This window comes from Acomys minous (genome assembly GCF_964271855.1).
Source record: "Acomys minous genome assembly, chromosome: 5".
Taxonomy (NCBI): Eukaryota; Metazoa; Chordata; class Mammalia; order Rodentia; family Muridae; genus Acomys; species Acomys minous.
In genome coordinates, this window is record NC_140494.1 from 25485146 (window position 1) to 25504036 (window position 18891).

Below are 18891 nucleotides of genomic sequence, written 5' to 3' on the forward strand. Positions count from 1 at the left end.
GTATTTAAGTATAAGTAATGTTAAAGGAAAGTTATTTAAATAAGTTATTCCTATATAAGCCTAAGATACTGGTAACGTCAATTCTCAAGACACCAAGGCCTCACCTTTATCTCTCCTTACATACAAAGCCTAGGAGGTAGAGTGACAGTGTTATAATTTTGGTTCCTAAAAGTATATTGATAACATCGTTTAATTTTTAATGTAAATGATTTGGCTATTTCTAATGTTAGGAGAAATACAACATACTTTAATAAAGCTTTAAGATGATCAAACTCAAATTAAAAAATAAGTGCATAAAAAATAAATGAAAATGTAGGCAGATGTTGTGGCATGTGTCCTGCACTAGGGAAGGAGAGATAGGAGAGTGCTGTGAGTTCCAGGCCAGCCTGGGCTGGGTTGGGATGTCTTGTCAGCAAAACCAAAAGAGGGAGGGAGGGAGGAAGAGGGACTGCTGTTTAATTGAGTTGTTGAGAGTAGTTGTGGGATACTTTGAATAATCATTGTTTTGCTCACTGGAGTACTGACTAGAGCAGTGGCCTTCCAGCACAGGGAATAGGACCTCGTGTTCTGTAGCAGATGGAGATTTAGGTAGGTTGCCAACTTCATGGAGTGATACCAGAAATAGCAGATAGTATGATTCTCTCAACAACACTGCTGCCATGTTTCAGTTGTTTATACTAACTTTCTGCTTAGAAATCAGTTCTTAGTTGTACTTAGCGTTGGTGCCTGCCATCTCTTTCCTATCTGTGCCTACGTGTCTGAAGGAAAGCAGTCAGTACTATGAAATAGTTCTTTAAAAGATTTCCTTCTTGCCAGCCATTGGCGGCATACACTTTTAATCCCAGCACTCAGGAGGTAGAGGCAGGTGGATCTCTGTGAGTTCAAGGTCAGCCTGATCTACAAAGTGAGTCCAGAACAGCCAGGGCTGTCACACAAAGAAACCTTGTCACTAAAACCACCCCCCAACCCCAACCCCCAAAAAGTTTACTACTTCTGAGACATTTTAAAGGGCTAAAGAGGTATCTCAGTGGATAGATTCCTAGCAACCAAATGCTGTCTCACAAACCTGCTGTAACTCCCAGGAGACCCATTGCCTTCTCCTGACCTCCTCAGACATGCACTAGACATGCACAATATGCACAGACATAAATAACATATACGCAAAATAATACATACACATAAAATAATAAAATAAATCTAAAAAGAGATAGAGCTTTTAAATAAAAGGCCTTTTTTTTTTCTTTTCTGTTCTTAATCTCCAAATTTAATAGTTAGGTTTGCCATAGTTAGTTGCCAAGGATATCTAAGAATGTTATAATTCGGGCTGGAGAGATGGCTCAGCTGTTAAGAGCGCTGTCTGCTCTTCCAGAGGTCCTGAGTTCAATTCCCGGCAAGCACATGGTAGCTCACAACCATCTATAATCTGATCTGATGCCGTCTTCTAGCCTGAGGAAAGTACTGTATACATAATAATAAATAAACCTTAAAAAAAAAAAAGAATGTTATAATTCTTTGCAAGTTTACTTATTTTTAGCAAACCTAATTACTGTTTGGTAGCAGGTGAATCTTACAGGTGGTAAGTTGGTCTGTGTTCATTGGTTCTGCTATTTAAGACAGTTGTGGAGTTGAATTCACCAGATTTTGTTGGTTGTATATTTAAACAGTATTACTGGTTAGATATTTAGAAAATGCCTGGCAGCTTAGTAAATGATTATGCTAGAAGCTGCTGAACTTTAAGATCTAGAGGAGAGCTGGTGTATTGTAAAGTGGGAGAGTGTTATGTCCTACTGATACCAGAACGTAAAGGAAATAACCAGCCACCAAAAGAAAGCAGTTGAAATGATGGCACCTGTATTCAAATATTGACCAAAAGTCACTAACTTGCATTAAAAATGCTATCTTGGTACCTGGTATGTCATTTTAATGTGGGCCGGAGTGGATTGTGCTCTTCACAATGTAAAGATTGTTTTGTAGCTGGTAACCAGATATTATTTTAAATACATAGCTGGAGTAGTTAAGCTCAATAACATCAATTCATCATTAGCTCCTAAGTAATTACTTACGTCACAGTAGTAAAATAGCTGTATAGAAAGTAGTTCTCTAAAGCCAGGGACTAGCAGTCCAAACATTAATTTGCTCAGGCTAATTTCAAAAGATAAACAAATATAGAGGTAGATGATAGTAATACTTCATTAATACTGAAGTTCCCCATTTCTACATAGAAAACATCCAACCTAAAGAACTCAGAGAACTGATACAGTTTATGCCCGCTGTTACTGGAATATAAGAATATAAGGTGCCCGCTTTACATAGTCTGGCATTTCTTAAGCTTGAACTACAAGCTACCTCATGATTCACTACAGAGCTAGAATCTCAAACCAGAAAACAAAGGGTTTTGTGAGAACTGTACTGAGTATTTGAAGGGTCTCCTTACTCTTGCATTCTGTCAGGCAACTTTAGCAAGTATTGACGCTGAGCTTCAGAAACTGAAGGAAATGACCAACCACCAGAAGAAACGAGCTGCTGAGATGATGGCGTCATTATTAAAAGACCTTGCAGAGATAGGGATCGCCGTGGGAAACAACGATGTGAAGGTAATGTGTGTAATTTTCTGCATACAGCTCACACTGTGGTGTACTGTTCTGTTGTGTGCATGTGCTGCTGTGCGGGCACAGGTGCGCATGTTTTCAGCTGCGTTGTTCTTCAACGCCCATCCACTTGGGGGTTTCCTTTTCTTTGATTCTTACCTTGTTTTTTGAAACAGTCTCCCAGTGGGACCGGAGGCTTTCCTATGGGGACCTACCTGCCTCCCAAGCATTGAGAATATAGTCATGTGCCCCTCTGCATCTGGCTGTTAGTTTTTGTTTTCAATTTTGACATTTTTAGTGTGGATTAAAAATCCTCAGCTTTTTTGGCATACATTTTACTGACTACTATACCCCTAGTCCTGTTAGTTTTTTTTAACAAAGTTTTTTCATACCTATTATCCTCATAGCCATGTGTGGTAGGTGGTGTTAACTACTTTTTAGACTTTTTATGTTTATGGTCTCTGTGTATGTGTATATATGTTGTGCCATGTGTGGACAGATGCCTCTGGAGGACAGAAAAGGGTGTTGGATCCCTTGGAGCTGGAGTTAGAGGTTGTTGTGACACTCCATGGGGGCGCTGGGAACCCTGTTCAGCTCCTCTGGAAGAGCAGCAAGCACTCTTAGCACTTAGTCATCTCTCTAGCCCCTTAAATCTGATTAAAAAAAGAAGAGAAAGGAGGGAGAAAACCAGGGGCACAGAAATTGAATAGTCACTAAGCAATCTCATTGGGCCATGTTGGAGTCTTCCCTCAAAGGTGTGAAGGTTTTCACTTAAAAATTACATTGCCTTGCTGGGCTGGTGAGGTGGCCTAGTGGGTAAAGATGCTTACCGCATAATCCTGATGAAACAAGTTTGATCCCTGGAGCTCGTGGAGGAAGGAGAGAACTGACTTCATGAACAGTGTCACGTTGGCATTTAGTATATCACACACATGCATGTTGATAGTGATGGTGAATGACCTTTTAAATAGCTTGCTTTATTTCTTCGTGTGTATTTGATTAGAACAGTGGTGAATCCACTCAGGGGTGAAAATCATAAATGAATTGACCTTTTGTTACTTTCTGCTTTTTAAAAAATAACTTTATGTGTGTTCATGATGTGTTTAGAGGCAGTGATCAACATCAGGTGTCTTCCTTATTCCCTGTCCCCTTTTTCACTGAACCTGGAGCTCAGCTGGCTAGTTTCTTTCTGTAGAGACCCCCTGTCTCTGCCTCGTGGGTACTGGGGACTAAAAGTGACCACTGTGCCTGCTGCCCTTTACTTAGGTTCTGCAGCCCGACACCTCAGTGCTCACACCTGACAGCAAGCACCTGACCTGAGGAGCCATCTTCCCAACCGTATCATTATAGTTTGGAACAAGGCCCTCCCCGAGCTAGAAGCTTGATAACTTGCCTGAGTGGGCTGGCCAGCACCCCACATTGCTGCTTGTCTTCCCCAGTTCTGGGACCACACTACGATAACCCTACCTTTTTTGGTGGGGTGAGGGTGGGTCTTGGTTTTTTGTTTGTTTTTGTTTTTTGTGACAGGGTTTCTCTGTGTAGTCGTGGCTGTCCTAGACTCGCTGGCCTCGCAGTGGTCTGCTTTTCTCTGCTGGGATTAAAGGTGTGCGCCACCACACATGGCTCCTTGCCTAGGCTTTTACATGAGTGCTAGGGAGTTCACATCTTTCTGTGGTCATGTCAGACACTTGACTGCTCATTTCCCCAACCCTACCTGTTGTTATGTTAAATGGTTACCTTTTTTGTTTTGTTTTTTCAAAACAGGGTTTCTTTGTGTAGCCTTGGCTATTCTGGACTCCTTTTGTAGACTAGGCTGGCCTTGAACTCACAGAATTCACAACATGTAAAGGTGAATGAAGTTCAAGGCCAGACAAAGTTATAAAGTAATATCCTGTCTCAAAAGAAGCAAACAAAAAGGGTGAGATGACTCCATGGTCGAGGGGACTGCCACCAAATCTAAGGCACTGCGTATGAATCTTGAATTCACATAGTAGAAGGAAATTGCAAGTTGCCCCTGGTCTCCACCTGTACATCATGACTCACTAACACATGTTGGCTTCCTGTGACTTCTGTAATACTATACACTTGATGTTGTAAGGTTTCTAGCCTAGCTTGGGAAAATAGACATTGAACACATTTGGGTTAACTTTTTCGTACCTTTGTGTGGGGCTGGGGTTTGAGACCGGGTCTTACTTGGTTCACCTTTTGGATCAGGCTGTCCTTGAATTTACAGAGATCTGATTGCCTCTGCCTCCCAAGTACTGGGATTAAAGGTGTGTGCCACCCTGAGACTCTGGCTTTAACTTCTTGTTTTTCTCACAGCAACCGGAGGGAACTGGTATGATAGATGAAGAGTTCACTGTTGCAAGGCTCTACATCAGCAAAATGAAGTCAGAAGTAAAAACTATGGTGAAGCGCTGCAAACAGCTAGAAAGCACACAGACTGAGAGCAACAAAAAAATGGAAGAAAATGAGAAGGAGTTAGCAGCATGCCAGCTTCGTATCTCCCAAGTATGTGTTTCAGAATGGTTTCCATTTGTCTAAAAAGTCATGTATAAATTATATTTATTATAAAGGATTTTAGAATCGCTAGCTTTTGTGTCTTTCCATTGATAAAAGGCCTAGGTGTTTCTTAGTGTAGCTGCAGTATAACAACTTGTATGATTTAATGTGTGCATACTGAGTATGGAAATGAGCTAGGAACCTGACAGACTGGATAGCAGAGCTGCAGGACAGTTGCGGTCTGTCTTTGCTGCTGCACAGTGGTGAGCATCGGGGCGGGGGTTGGCAGGAGCGGTCTCTCAGGCAGCAGGTGGTATAAGCTGTCTAGATAATCATGTAGCCTTTCACATTTTAACTGCACGATGTGTATGAGATATTTCTCCACTTCATATCAGTATTTTTTCCCCAAAAGCATGAAGCCAAAATCAAGTCATTGACTGAATACCTTCAAAATGTAGAACAAAAGAAGAGACAGCTAGAGGAATCTGTTGATTCCCTTGGCGAGGAACTAGTCCAACTTCGAGCACAAGGTATTGCTATGTCCATCTTCTTCCTTACTTTAATATAATTGTTGGTAACGTACTCACAGTGAAGGAAAATGGCAAGAATGTAGAGCGTTTGCAATAGTAAATAAATTACCCATTTTGGTGTGCCTTGGAAATAAAGAGTGGGGCGCATCCTAGTGCTGCTGAACTTGCAGAGTTTAGCCAAGTTGTTATTAAACCTATTTGCCCTCTGGTTTCTCTGAGTAATCTTAACGCTTGTTTGCTTGCTTTTTTTTTTTTTTCCTTCCCTTCCTCCTCTGCCAAACAGAGAAAGTCCATGAAATGGAAAAAGAGCACTTAAACAAGGTTCAGACTGCAAATGAAGTTAAGGCAAGTTGGATGCTCTATACACCCTAAGGGTTTTAGTCCGTCATTATTAAAGTGTGAGTCTAACTTTAATATCTTTTCTCTTCCAAATGAATTTCAGCAAGCTGTTGAACAGCAGATCCAGAGTCACAGAGAAACTCATCAAAAACAAATCAGTAGTTTGAGAGATGAAGTTGAGGCAAAGGAAAAACTAATCACTGATCTCCAAGAGTAAGTGCTGTACTTCTCCGAGTGGGTGGAGACTAATTCAGAAAGGTTGACTACTCACTGGTGGGCAAACACATCCTCCCTGGAAACCTGCTTGTCAGCAAACTCAGAAGCTTTTTTCACATTCTTAGTAAGTCTTTCCAAGTTCTAGACCAGCTTTTATCTGAATAGTTTGTGAAAGGGGAAAGGAAGCAAGGGCCTCTGTCTTGAACTTGTTATTGCAGACGACTACTAGCTTCTAAGAGGTTTGAGAAAGGCATTTTGGAAACTATGAGGATGTCATTTTGTTTTTAAGTAGTTATTATCTTAGTTTACTTAGAAGCCATTTCTTTTTTTCCCCATGTTTTCTGTCTTCACATATAAAGATAAATTAGAAATCTGTAATAATTTGAGTAAAAAAAAACAAAAGAGAGAGGAATGGAGTAAGTAATGAAAAATTTTGGGAGATGGTTCTTGCTATATTAGTACCTAATGGAAGTGAAGATAAAGGTGTGGGGAGTAGAGTGAAATGATTTCAGATGATCATATGACTCACAGCCAGGCCCCTCTCCCTACCCTTATGAGAGCAGAGTAATGAAGTCCTGGCCACTTGGCAAATGAGATTGAGCATTTTAGAGTTCACGCCCAATATAGTGGCACACACCTGTACTTCTAGGCTGGGGCAGGAAGATTTCAAGTTCTCAAGCAGGATTGTGTAATAAGGTCCTATTTTTAAAAAGCAAGCCCCCTCACTGGGCGTGGTGGCACATGCCAGTAATCCCAACACACGGGAGGCAGACGCAGGCACATCTGTGAGCTTGAGGCCAACCTGATCTACAAAGCGAGTCCAGGACTACCAGGACTACATAGAGAAACAAACAAACAAACAAACAATAAATTTAATAAAATTTAAAAATAAAAATCAAACTCCCTCTAAAAAGTTAAATTTCGATGATGATATTCAGAAAACTTTGAGGTTGAGCTTGTATTCTGTTCTTTTATCAGTCAAAACCAGAAGATGGTACTGGAGCAGGAGCGGCTCAGAGTGGAGCATGAGAGGCTGAAGGCTACGGACCAGGAGAAGAGCAGGAAGCTGCACGAGCTCACGTGAGTAGCTTGGGTTAAAGCAACTGTAGACACTCCTCTTGGGCATGGCAGCCTTCTGTGGTTTGTGCTTGTGTTTCAGTGAGAGCAAGCTCCCACATGGACTATGTCCTGCCCATTTGCCCAGTGTCTGTGGTACTTAAGAATCTATCATAAAAACCTTAATATCTGACAATAAATAATTAAAAAATTGTAGGATAATTTAATACTATATTTTGTCAAATTTGATTTTTCACTTAAAAAGATTTTGTTTTGGCCTTAACTTCTTTTTTAAATAAAGTTTTGGTATTTTGTTTGTTTTTCCCTCTCTTACTGTGTATGAGTGGCCTGCCCAGATTGATGCATGCTCGTCATATGCATGCCTCTTGCCCACAGAGGTCACAAGAGGGTGACAGATCCCCTGCAGCTGGAGCCACGGGCTGTGTCAGATCATCACGTGGGTTCTGGAAATCGTCTTTCTAGCCCCTGACTGTACTTGTTTGAGCAGGGTTTTTCCCTTATTTTCCTCATTTGCTGAGTTCCTGGCTTTCCAGAGTCTGAGGAGATAGACAGCTCACAGTGATAGTCTTCCACAGGCCTTGAATTTTAAGAAATAATTTGCAAGTGAACTACAGTTAGGATGGTTACACCGGAAGACTGATTCAGAGCAGATTGCATAAAGGTTCTGCTGAGGGCTTGGAATGTTGTCCAGTGGGTAGGGAATGTGCCAGGCCCTGGGGTTAAGTCCAGATGCAAGGTTTGGACCAAGGGGTGAGGGGTGGAACTCTACTGAATTCCAGCTATACTTTTGTGTGGCATAAAACATTTTATTCTCAGACACATACTAATATCAACAATTTCCACATAATGAGGATCATTTTGAGTAAATAGCAGCTTACTATATGTACCATATTTTAAAATGCAAATTTGAGTCATCCCTTATATGCAGCTCATTGCTGCATGAGGTCTGTTCCTTATAAATTATATAATGACAAAGAGCCTGAAATACATAAATACAGATTTCTCTGAAAGATACAGCATGGCCAAACTGTTGTTTAAATATTAGCATATTTCTATTTGAATTTAATATATTTGGTTTCATTTTTGCTAAATAAAATTGGAACTTATGGAATCAAAGTTGAAAACATGTAACTATGTTGCTTCAATTTAGGGTGATGCAAGACAGACGAGAACAAGCGAGGCAAGACTTGAAGGGTCTGGAGGAGACAGTGGTAAGAAAATGTGAAAATAAGTAGGATAGGGACTATGTTTTGGATTTTATGTTTTAATTATTATGAATGTAAGACCAGTATCTTTCCTCTTAATTCAAGGCAAAAGAGCTTCAGACTTTACACAACCTGCGCAAGCTCTTTGTTCAGGACCTGGCTACCAGAGTGAAAAAGGTGACGTCATAGTGCCGAGGGCTGCTTGTAGGAATTGTGCTTGCTGTGTGTGATGCTTTTTACAGTAATGTATTGGTCATTCCTGCGTGAGTCTTGTTGTGTCCATGTTTCTGTGGCGGAAACTTGGGTATTTTGATCTCAACACTTTCTCACTACTTTTGTCGCCATCCTCCTCTCAGAGCGCTGAGGTTGACTCTGATGACACGGGTGGCAGTGCTGCACAGAAGCAGAAAATCTCCTTCCTTGAAAACAATCTTGAACAGCTCACCAAAGTGCACAAACAGGTAATAAGAGACTGTGTCATATGGCAGCATTGCTGAGCTATAAGTGAGGGAGTAGGAAGCATTTTAACCTGTGATACTCCTGTCTTATTGAGCAGTTTTACAGAGAACAGGCACTTTTGGGGAAGTTAACATTTTGCTTTTATTTATTTTAAATTATTATTTATTTATTTTTTATTTTACGAACATTGGTGTTATGCCTGCATGTATGTCTGTATGAGGGTGTTAGATCTTGGAGTTGCAGACAGTTGTGAGCTGCCATGTAGGTGCTGGGAATTGAACTTGGATCCTTTGGAAGAGCAGTCAGTGCTCTTAACCGCTGAGCCATTTCTCCAGCCCCTTTTATTTTTTTTGAGCCGGGTTTTATTATGCACCTCAGCCATCCTGCCTCTGCTTCCTAAGTGCTGTGATTATAGTGTGAATTGCCATGTCCAGATCGGAAGTTAATGTTTTTATCAACCCTATTATAAAACAAATTCTATGAAAAGTGTGAAATACTCTTTATTTCCTCTGTAGTTAAAGATTGAAATTTCTTGTTAATATATTGGATTGGCTACCTTTTGTAATTTAGACACAGCCTTTTTCTTTGATTATTTTTTCTTTCTCTCTCTACTTTTTTTTTTTTTCTTCCCCTAGGCAGGGTTTCCCTGTGTAGCCCTGGCTGTCTTGGGCTCGCTTTGTATTCCAGGCTAGCCTCAAACTCTTGAAGATCCACTTGCCTCTGCCTTCCAAGTGCTGGGATTAAAGGCATGTGGGGCCACGCCCAGCTCTGTTTTGCTAATTTTTAACTTTGTTACTGGGCTTGAGGGATGGCTCACTGGTTCTTTCAAAGCTCCTGAGTTCAATTCCCAGCAACCATATGGTGGCTCATAACCATCTATAATGAGATCTGGTCCTCTCTTCTGGTGTGTAGGCACATGCAGGCAGAACACTGTAGACATAATAAATAAATCAATCTTTAAATATATATATATGACTTTTGATTGCAAACTCAGTGCTATCACTGATGTTAAGGACTTTAGCTTTTACTAGTATGCTTTCTTAGGCTTTCTGGATGCCTATAGAGCAAACTGGAGACTTAGCTCAGGAGAATGTTTGCCTAGGATGCATGAAGCCCTGAATTCAATACCCAGAACCCCTATTAAAAACTGGATTTGGTTTTGTTTACCTGTAATCCCAACTGAGTCACAGAGACCAGAGGATAAAGGTCATCCTTCACTGTATGAGTTGGAAGCCATTTGGGATACATGAAACCCTGTCTCATAAATATACCCAAGGAGTATTTGCTTTACCAGCTAAGTTGTATTACTAAAGAAAGTACTGTGTACTAGCACCATATTCAACTTCATTGTCTGTCTAGGTACAGAGGGATTACAGTCCAGTCAACCCATAAGAAATAATTAAATGGGGCTGGAGAGATGGCTCAGTGGTAAAGAGCACTGACTGCTCTTCCAGAGGTCCCGAGTTCAATTCCCAGCAACTACATGGTGGCTCACAACCATCTATAATGGGATCTAATGTGCACTGTATACATAATAAATAAATACATCTTTTAAAAAATAATAATAATTAAACGGACAGGGCTGGGGTGTTCTGTTGGGAGAGTACTTGCGTGGCATGCAGGACACCCTGGGTTTTGTCTTCTGCATCACAGAAACCTAGAGTGGTAACAGTGCTCCAATCCCAGCACCCAGGGGGTAGAGGCATCATCAGAAGTTTAAGGTCATGTGCTACAGAGTGAGTTTGAGACTATTCTAGGATTTTATCTCAAAACAAATAACTAGACAAGTGTGTGCTTTGTGGATTGTATGTCTGATGCACGTGCATTTTTTACATGGTGCTGTGTAAATGGAAACGCTCAATAGAACATGTAGTTTTGCTTTGCTAAACTGCAGTTATGAAGTGCTTGTTTTCTTAAATCATCTTGTTAAAAGCTCTCCCTATTTTCTCTGTATACCTGTAGTTGGTTCGTGATAATGCAGACCTTCGCTGTGAACTTCCTAAGTTAGAGAAACGACTTAGAGCTACTGCTGAGAGAGTGAAAGCTTTGGAGTCAGCCCTGAAAGAAGCCAAAGAAAATGCGTCTCGAGACCGCAAACGCTATCAACAAGAAGTAGACCGGATAAAGGAGGCCGTCAGGTCAAAGAACATGGCCAGAAGGGGGCACTCTGCGCAGATTGGTGAGTGGACATGCGTGCCCAGGCAGCTGGTGGTCCTCTGTCATGCTTTGTCAAGGTGGTGTGTTCTGTCTTTATTTCTAAATTACTAAAGAGTGGTGCTGTTTTGAAAGGAGTTAGAAACTAAGAGATTGCCACATTCACTGGTCAGCCAGGTGAAGGCCATGGGAGACTGCCCAGGTAAAAACCACCAAAGCAAAAGAGCATTTCCAGAAAGGACAGATGGCAGCAGCAGTGGTGCAGAGAAAAGATTGTAAGAGTGTATACGTGGCAGCACTTCCTGTGCAAGCCTCGTGGACTCTGAAAATTACCCATCTGTGAGTTCTAGGCCAGCCTAGTCCATGTAGAGACAACAACCAGGGCTGCATAACAACAAAACACTGGGGACTGGGTCACTGCAGTCGCCGAGGCCGTATTCTAACTCCATCTTCTGTCTCACAGCAAAGCCTATCCGCCCTGGACAGCATCCAGCTGCCTCTCCAACCCACCCAGGCGCAGTCCGCGGAGGGGGCACATTTGTTCAGAACAACCAGCCAGTGGCTCTGCGAGGTGGCGGAGGCAAGCAGGCGTAAACATGGACACATCACAGGTGTGGGTTCATCCTAGCTTTTGAGTTGAAACTGTATGTAGAAATGCTGAGCATTTCACATTAGGATCAAGATTTTATTTTTTTAATGATTTATTTATGTTGGTGTCTTGGCTGCATGCATGTCTGTGAGGGGCTGTCAGATCCCCTGGAACTGGAGTTACAGGCAGTTGTGAGCTGCCAAGTGGGTGCCAGGAATTGAACTCAGGACCTCTGCAAGAGCAGCCAGTGCTCTTAACCACTGAGCCATCTCTTCAGGCTTTTTTTTTTTTTTAAGATTTTATTTTATTTTTAAAGATTTGTTTATTTTTATTTATTGTATAGAGTGCTTTATCAGCAGAAGAGGGTATCAGATTACATTATAGATAGTTGTGAGCCACCATGTGGTTGCTGGGAATTGAACTCAGGACCTCTGGAAGAGCAGGTGGCGTTCTTAACCACTGAGCCATCTCTCCAGCCCAAGATTTTATTTTTTTTAATGTGTGTGGTTTTATGAATGCAACTTGGCATGGTTTCTTGTCTGTTTTGTGATGCAAATAATTGGTATGCCCTGGCTTCTAATATTCCCTTTACTAGAAATTTAATAAAACACATTAATTTTGTTCTAAAATTGAAACTTGTATAAATGAAATTTGAAATATGAATTATCTGTTATACTACCTCATTCCAAGGCATAAACTTTTTAAGGCTCTCGTAATTGCTTTCTAGAAAGACAGCCTAAAATTGTGCCTTAATAAAAATTAGCATTTGGTTGCATTCTTATCATCATTGACTATTAGTAGTTTATAAGCTTCTAGTTTGATAGGCCCAAAATACTGTTCCACTGGTTTATTGAATGAGGTGGACATTATAGCATACTTACCTCCGCTTATGGATTCTTTTTCAACAAGTTACCGCTTTATGTCCCTTTTTCATTCATGTATTGTGAGTTGATTTCTTTCTTTTATTTTTTAACTTTTTTAATTTTAATTTTATGTGTACGGGTATTTTACCTGCATGTGTGTCTGTGTACCACATGCATGCACTGTCCTTGGGCTCCAGAAGAGGGTGTTGGATCCCCTGGGACTGGGGTTACAGAGTAGTGAGCTGCTAGGTGGTGCTGGGAACTGAGTTATCCCTGAAGCCCCTGTGAGTTGCTTTTTCTAATGGATTTCTGAGGTTCCCTCCTCTTCTTCCTCTTCCTCCTCCTCCTCCTCCTTCTTTTCTTTCTTCCTGTTTTTCAAATATATTTGATGTATGTGACTCTGTGTCTGTGTGTGGGCACAGGTTAGGAAAATAGAGGACATCTTCAAAAGGAGTCTGATCGCCTTCCACCATGTGGGTCCTGGGGATCACATTCAGGTTGTTGTTTGCTTCTGGCAAGAAGACAGAATATCATCTGCGGGCTTTCTTTACATAACATAACTTCAAATTTAAAAGTTACAGAAATAGCATACACGTTCCCCACGTAGTACTTGACAGCTTTTTGGGGTTTTTTTTATTTTGTTTTGTTTTGTTTTTCTCAAGACAGGGTTTCCTCTGTGTGTTCGCCTTGGCTGTCCTGGACTTGCTTTGTAGACCAGGCTGGCCTTGAACTCATGATCCACCTGCCTCTGCCTCCCAAGTGCTGGGATTAAAGGCGTGCGCCACCACACCTGGCCAATAGCTTTTTAATTTAGTGATACACTCAACACTTTTGCCTGGTAGTTTATGACATATTGCCAGAAGTCTTGACTTAGGACTACAGAAGTCCCAGAGTAAAATACTAGGTAATTATGAGAAGAGTAACTCTTACTGCTTCTGAGAAATGCCAGGGCTGGTTTATTTTAATTCTCCTTGGTGTTGTTTGATATTTTGCATAGTGCTGTGTCTAACTTTTTTGAGTAGAGTTAAAGCAACAATCTGGAGAGGCAAAAGTGTCTAGAATATCTGTGTGTCCTGTTAGCGTGGGCTTGGGAGTTCTAAGTGTCTGCCTGGCTTTGCTGCATTCATGAGCTTGAACAAAATGACTGTAAAGTCAGTTCTAGACTGGGAAGATGGCTGAGTGAGTTTGTAAGTTAGTGCTGCCGTGGAGGCGTGAGGGCCTGAGTTTGGCCTGGCATCCATCCATGTACAAGTTAGACAAGGAAATACACATCTGTAAACCCAGCTTGGGGGAGGGAAATCCCTGGAGCTCGCTGAGCAGCCAGCTAGTAAACCAGAGAGTTCTAGGTTCAGTAAGATACCTGCCCTGTGTCAAAAAAAATACAGCGGTGAAACAAATGACCTCCCTCTGGCCTATACACACACACACACACACACACACACACACACACACACACACACACACACACACATCCTCATTATTCTCATTATTCTTTGAGTCCTTTTAAATTTCACTATAAAAATGTTATGGATTTGTGAAAAATAGCCTTTTTGTGCAGCTGTAACACAGTCATACCTAAAAAAATTACTATGTGTCACATTTTCTCATATCTAAACTTAGATCTCTTTTGTGGCCTCTCTTGGGTGCTCGACCTTTGCACCTGTTAGTCAGGGGTTGTACCATCAAGCTGTACCCTTCAGCCCTGCTCTATTTCTTTTTAATCCTGGCACTCTAGAGGCAGAGGCAGGTGGATCTCTGTGAATTTGAGGCCAGACTGGTCTACAAAACATCCAGGACTACACAGAGAAACCCTGTCTTGAAAAACCAAAATTAAATATAATAACAATTAATAATAATAATAATAATAATTTTAATAGAAATCATTTGTTTCATTGTATCAAACATGAGTTTATAAAAAACTAAAGTTGTCTCTGCATTCTCCTGTTTCAGGTGTTGAAAAGTAACTGAAGTGTGAAGAGGACATAAATCAAACAGTCTTTCAATAACTATAACCTCTGCCCCTTGGGATTGTAGAAATTGACATTTTTGACATGTAAATTACTCCTAGCCTGTACAGCTGTTTCCTACCCTACTCTTGTAAACTCTGCTGCTTCCCAATACTAGAGTGCAATGTTGATGTCTGAGAAGGGAAATGACAGTTTGCAACTGCGGCCCTATTTATTACACAGTTTGTCTTTCACGTCTTCACTGTGCCGAGTAACTACATTACAGGACTGTGCTCCGAGTGTCGGCCTTTCCCGTGTGCTTGAGTCTTGGTTTACATTACCTAGCTGCTATTGCTTTTCATTTTCCTTTTTCTACTAAACTTCTTCATTCTTTTTTTTTCTTTTTTTCTTTTCTTTTTTTTTTTTTCTTTTTAAAGTATGGAACATTTAGATTAAATGTCTTTAAATTTTATCACATACAGCACTACATGCCACAGAATATATCAGTACTGTATTTAAATCCCTTGGGCAGGGTGTGGTGGCACACATCTTTAAAATCTCAGGCAGAGGCAGGTGGATGTCTGCCAGTTTGAGTTCATCCTGGTCTGAATAGTGAGTTCCAAGATAGCAAGGGCTATGTAGGGAGACCCTCTCTCAAAAAATAAAAATTAATTAAAATCAATAAGAATCCCTTGGGATGGAATCAGGTCTTATGTTGCTGGTATAGTCTCTGAAGCTTGCCTCTGGAAACATTGAGCAGTGAGGCCTCTGACTGTTAGCTCATGAAATGCCTGTTGCATATGACTTTGAATAGAAATATTTTATAAGTCAAAACTAAATATCATCTTAAGGATGAATTTGGAAATGGCTGTGTCCCTTCTGCTTCTGCACTAATATAGCCTAATGGGACAACACCACCCTCTTCGTTCTGTTGTGCTTCCTGCTAAAGGAAGAACTGAATAGATGCTAGTGTCACCTTTAATAGTAGGACACAAATGGATGAAGACATAGAACTAAACAATTGTTAATTGTTAAATAATTGTATTGGCTGATATAAATTTATAGCCTCTTTGAAAATTGAGAAAAATTGTGAATAGGACAGATAAACCATAAACTTAAAGCTACATGGTTTAATTTTGCTCTGAAATCTTGAAGGAAGTTTTCACCTGCTACACTAAGTCATACACAGAATTTGTTTAGTTAGAAATAATAAGTTGTCTGCAAGTCACTAAGTCTCAAAAATATATTGTTGGCCATAGTGCATAATTTTTAAATTAGAACTAAGTGTGTACCTATTTTTGCCACTTATTTTTCAGATGGTTAAACTCAATCAAGTATATTTTAAGGATATATAAAAGTAACAGGGAAAGAGTTCACTGCTTCCTCAGTGCTGGGGTAACTGCAGCCCGGTGAGCAGAAATCCACAGGAAATGGGGTGTCTGAGGTTATTTGGTTAGTCAAGAAGCTTTGGAAGTTCTGTGTTAGAATCTGGCTGGCAGAACCTATGGACGTTTTATATACAGATATTTGTATTAAATTTGGAGCCATAGTCAGAAGACTCGGATCATAATTGGCTTATTTTTCTATTTCCTTAACTATTGTAATTTCCACTTTTATAATAATTTTGATTTGAAAATAAATTTATTTATTTTTTTAACAGTCAAACCTTTGCTGTTGTAGTATGCAGCCTTTAATGGTTGCATTGCCTCTATGATTGAAAGACACACTCCACAAATAGAAATGAAGCTTTGATGCGGCTGGGTGTAAGTTGAGGTTAGGAAGATGCACAGCCCCTGTGGGCGTTGCAGTCTCTGCGAGGCATCTGGCTGCATTCAGAAGGATGTTTTTTCCAAATGAAAAGTTGCTTCTTTTGCAGATTTCATGATGGGAAAAAAATTCTTTTTTGTCTGACTACAGTAGTTTTAAGATGTATCATGGGTATTGGTGCTGTGTAACACACAATGAATTGTAACTAGCATGTTAAGAAAACACGTTGTTAGGTTTTTTTAAATCTTAAATGTTTCTTTTCTATTTATAATTTCAAACTTTCATAAAGTCTACTAAAAATTTCATAAATTTCTTTTCAGTGAACTGATCTCTTTTTGCTATGATAGGTCATTAAATATAGCATTCACTCAAAATGGACTTTTTTTTAATCATCTAGAATTTTGAATATATTTTAATTTGCAGTGTCTCTTTTGTGACTGGATATATTAATGTTCCTCTGAGTGGTATTGGTAATTGGTTCAGAAAAGAAACTCAGTGAAATAAGAGTAGTATTTATTCATGGTGATCCGTTAAATTATTTGCCTAACTTAAGGAAACTAACTGCATAACTGAATTTATTTGCGACTCTGGGTTTGATCTGAGGTAACAGCAGAGCTCAGTCTCCTGTGGACTGTGTCGGCTTAGTTTCAATGCTTAGGGTTACACTCAGACAGAGCTGGTTTGGGAAGACGACATACAACTTTAAGTTAACCTGCATGCTGTAAATGTGTTCAAATAAAGAAAAATCTTTTCGAAATGTGATGGTGTTTTTGAACCTTGCTTCATGAAATATTAGTGATTTTATATAACACAATGGCCTACCCTGACAGAGCAGTGATGCACGTGTGTATCTATTGTTTCAAACACTAGATAGCCTAAAAATTAAGACCTAGAAATTTGTTGTTTTCTTATATTATTTTGCATCACTCATCTGTGCATGTCTTAGCAACGAGTACCTGCTTCTGAATCCAAGTGGGATTGGCTTGTTGTGTTTTGGTTGATATCCTTTAGAATTATTGTAGAAAGTTTTAATCATGTATAGAGTAGAATAAACGACCCTTAAATACCGGGGGACCCTTGGTTTTCAACTCTTAGCTCATCATTTTATCTGTATCCCTAATTGTCCATAGTATTTTAAAGGTATTTTCATGATAGTGTTAGCATCCACTATCATGGATAAAAATGCTCTAAGGCACACAGCAAAGGCAGGCATGATGGAGCGTGCTTTTTTAATGTCAGACCCCAGAAGAAGCAGCAGCAGGGTTTTGGGCTCAAGGCCAGCCTGGCTGTATATCATGTCCTTTAAAAAAAAAAAGAGACACCAGCTACCATTATCACACAAACAAATAATTTAAGCAAGTTTTTATAGTTTTTGTAAGGAGCTTGTTTGCACCAAGATCCAGTTAACGTCCACATATCCCTCTTCTATCTCTTATTTTCATCTTGGAGTTAAGTTACAAAGAAAGCAGATAGGCTGCCATAGTTTTCCAGATGCTGCTGGTACAGCCCTTGAGTGCTTAACTTTGCTCTGTCGTTTGTATTTTCTGTATATTTGTTTTGGATCCACTGGGATTTAGGTATTGTTCACTGAGGGGGGCTTCGCTCTCCAATAGCACTACTGGTACTACAGCAAGTGGCACATGGTACCCTATGATCTCTCTTACGGGTTATCAGGCACTTGACAATGTCATCAATAGGAGTTACTGAATCGCAGCACTGTGACCCTATTCTTCTGGGAGTTTCAGTAGAATAACTCGCTCTTCCTGTTCGCGTTACCCAAGGGTTAGTTTGTATTTTAAAAAGGTGGAATAAATACCCAATTCTCTGATTCTCTTCCCATTCTCTAAGTTTTAAAGCACCAGTTCCCAGGCAATCCAGTGCCCTCACACAGATGTGCATGTCGGCAAAACAGCAATGCACATTAAATAAAGCTGGCTTTGATGGAGCATGCTTGTAATCATGTCTCAAGGAGGCAAAGACAGACTGATCCTGGAGCACTGTTGCCAGGCCAGTCAGTAAAAGACCATGTCTCAAAAAGCAAGGTAGGTGATATCTGGAGAAGCCTTCCTGTGGTTAACCTTGGACTACAAATTCATGTGCACCCAAAGAATTTGCATGAAACAGTGGAGTACCTTCAGGCTTTGTGTTGTGAAACTTTTCTCTTTGAGGATCAGAATTCTGTGTTATAGAGGACACTTCCTGTGGACATGATGGAAAAGAGAAGTGAGGTCTCGGTGCTCCCTTCTACTCCTAGAACTGCTCTTTTGGGAACAAAGAACTCAAAATATTTAGATGAGTGTGCACTGTGATCTAAAGGATAACACATCCTCAGGGACTTGTTTCTGAGATGGCCCTTTGACTAACACCTCCATCAGACTACCCTTCTGCTACCAGGCCATCAGCTTGTGGGTATTGAAGTGTGATCTCATCAGCGAGTTACCTCTTTGTGAGGTCAGTCTTAACAATAATCAAATGTGCTATAACCTCTCAATACGGCGTAAGACCCAGAAGCAGAAAAGACAATCTCTGGACCATCAAAAGTAGAAGACTGTAGTCAACACCAAGCTGCTAGCTACTCTCTTCAAGGATGGCCAAGCCCATCAGTAGCAGGTGGGACACATCGTCAGAACAGTGATGGAATCAGACCTAAATTGGT

The 18891-nt window shown here is 40.4% G+C and overlaps 1 protein-coding gene across 1 annotated transcript in view; it reads left to right on the top strand.

Moving 5' to 3' along the window:
* Positions 1 to 16992, top strand: part of KIF5B (kinesin family member 5B) — a 38472-nt gene extending 21480 nt beyond the window's left edge. The window contains exons 15-26 of the mRNA XM_084781943.1: positions 2451 to 2594; positions 4911 to 5099; positions 5503 to 5620; positions 5904 to 5969; positions 6067 to 6172; positions 7154 to 7255; positions 8403 to 8463; positions 8563 to 8634; positions 8814 to 8918; positions 10879 to 11095; positions 11534 to 11681; positions 14473 to 16992. Of these exons, the coding sequence (XP_084638069.1) occupies positions 2451 to 2594; positions 4911 to 5099; positions 5503 to 5620; positions 5904 to 5969; positions 6067 to 6172; positions 7154 to 7255; positions 8403 to 8463; positions 8563 to 8634; positions 8814 to 8918; positions 10879 to 11095; positions 11534 to 11664 (1311 nt within the window). The 3' untranslated portion in view covers positions 11665 to 11681; positions 14473 to 16992. The remainder of the gene's footprint in view (positions 1 to 2450; positions 2595 to 4910; positions 5100 to 5502; positions 5621 to 5903; positions 5970 to 6066; positions 6173 to 7153; positions 7256 to 8402; positions 8464 to 8562; positions 8635 to 8813; positions 8919 to 10878; positions 11096 to 11533; positions 11682 to 14472) is intronic.
* Positions 16993 to 18891: the final 1899 nt, after the last annotated feature.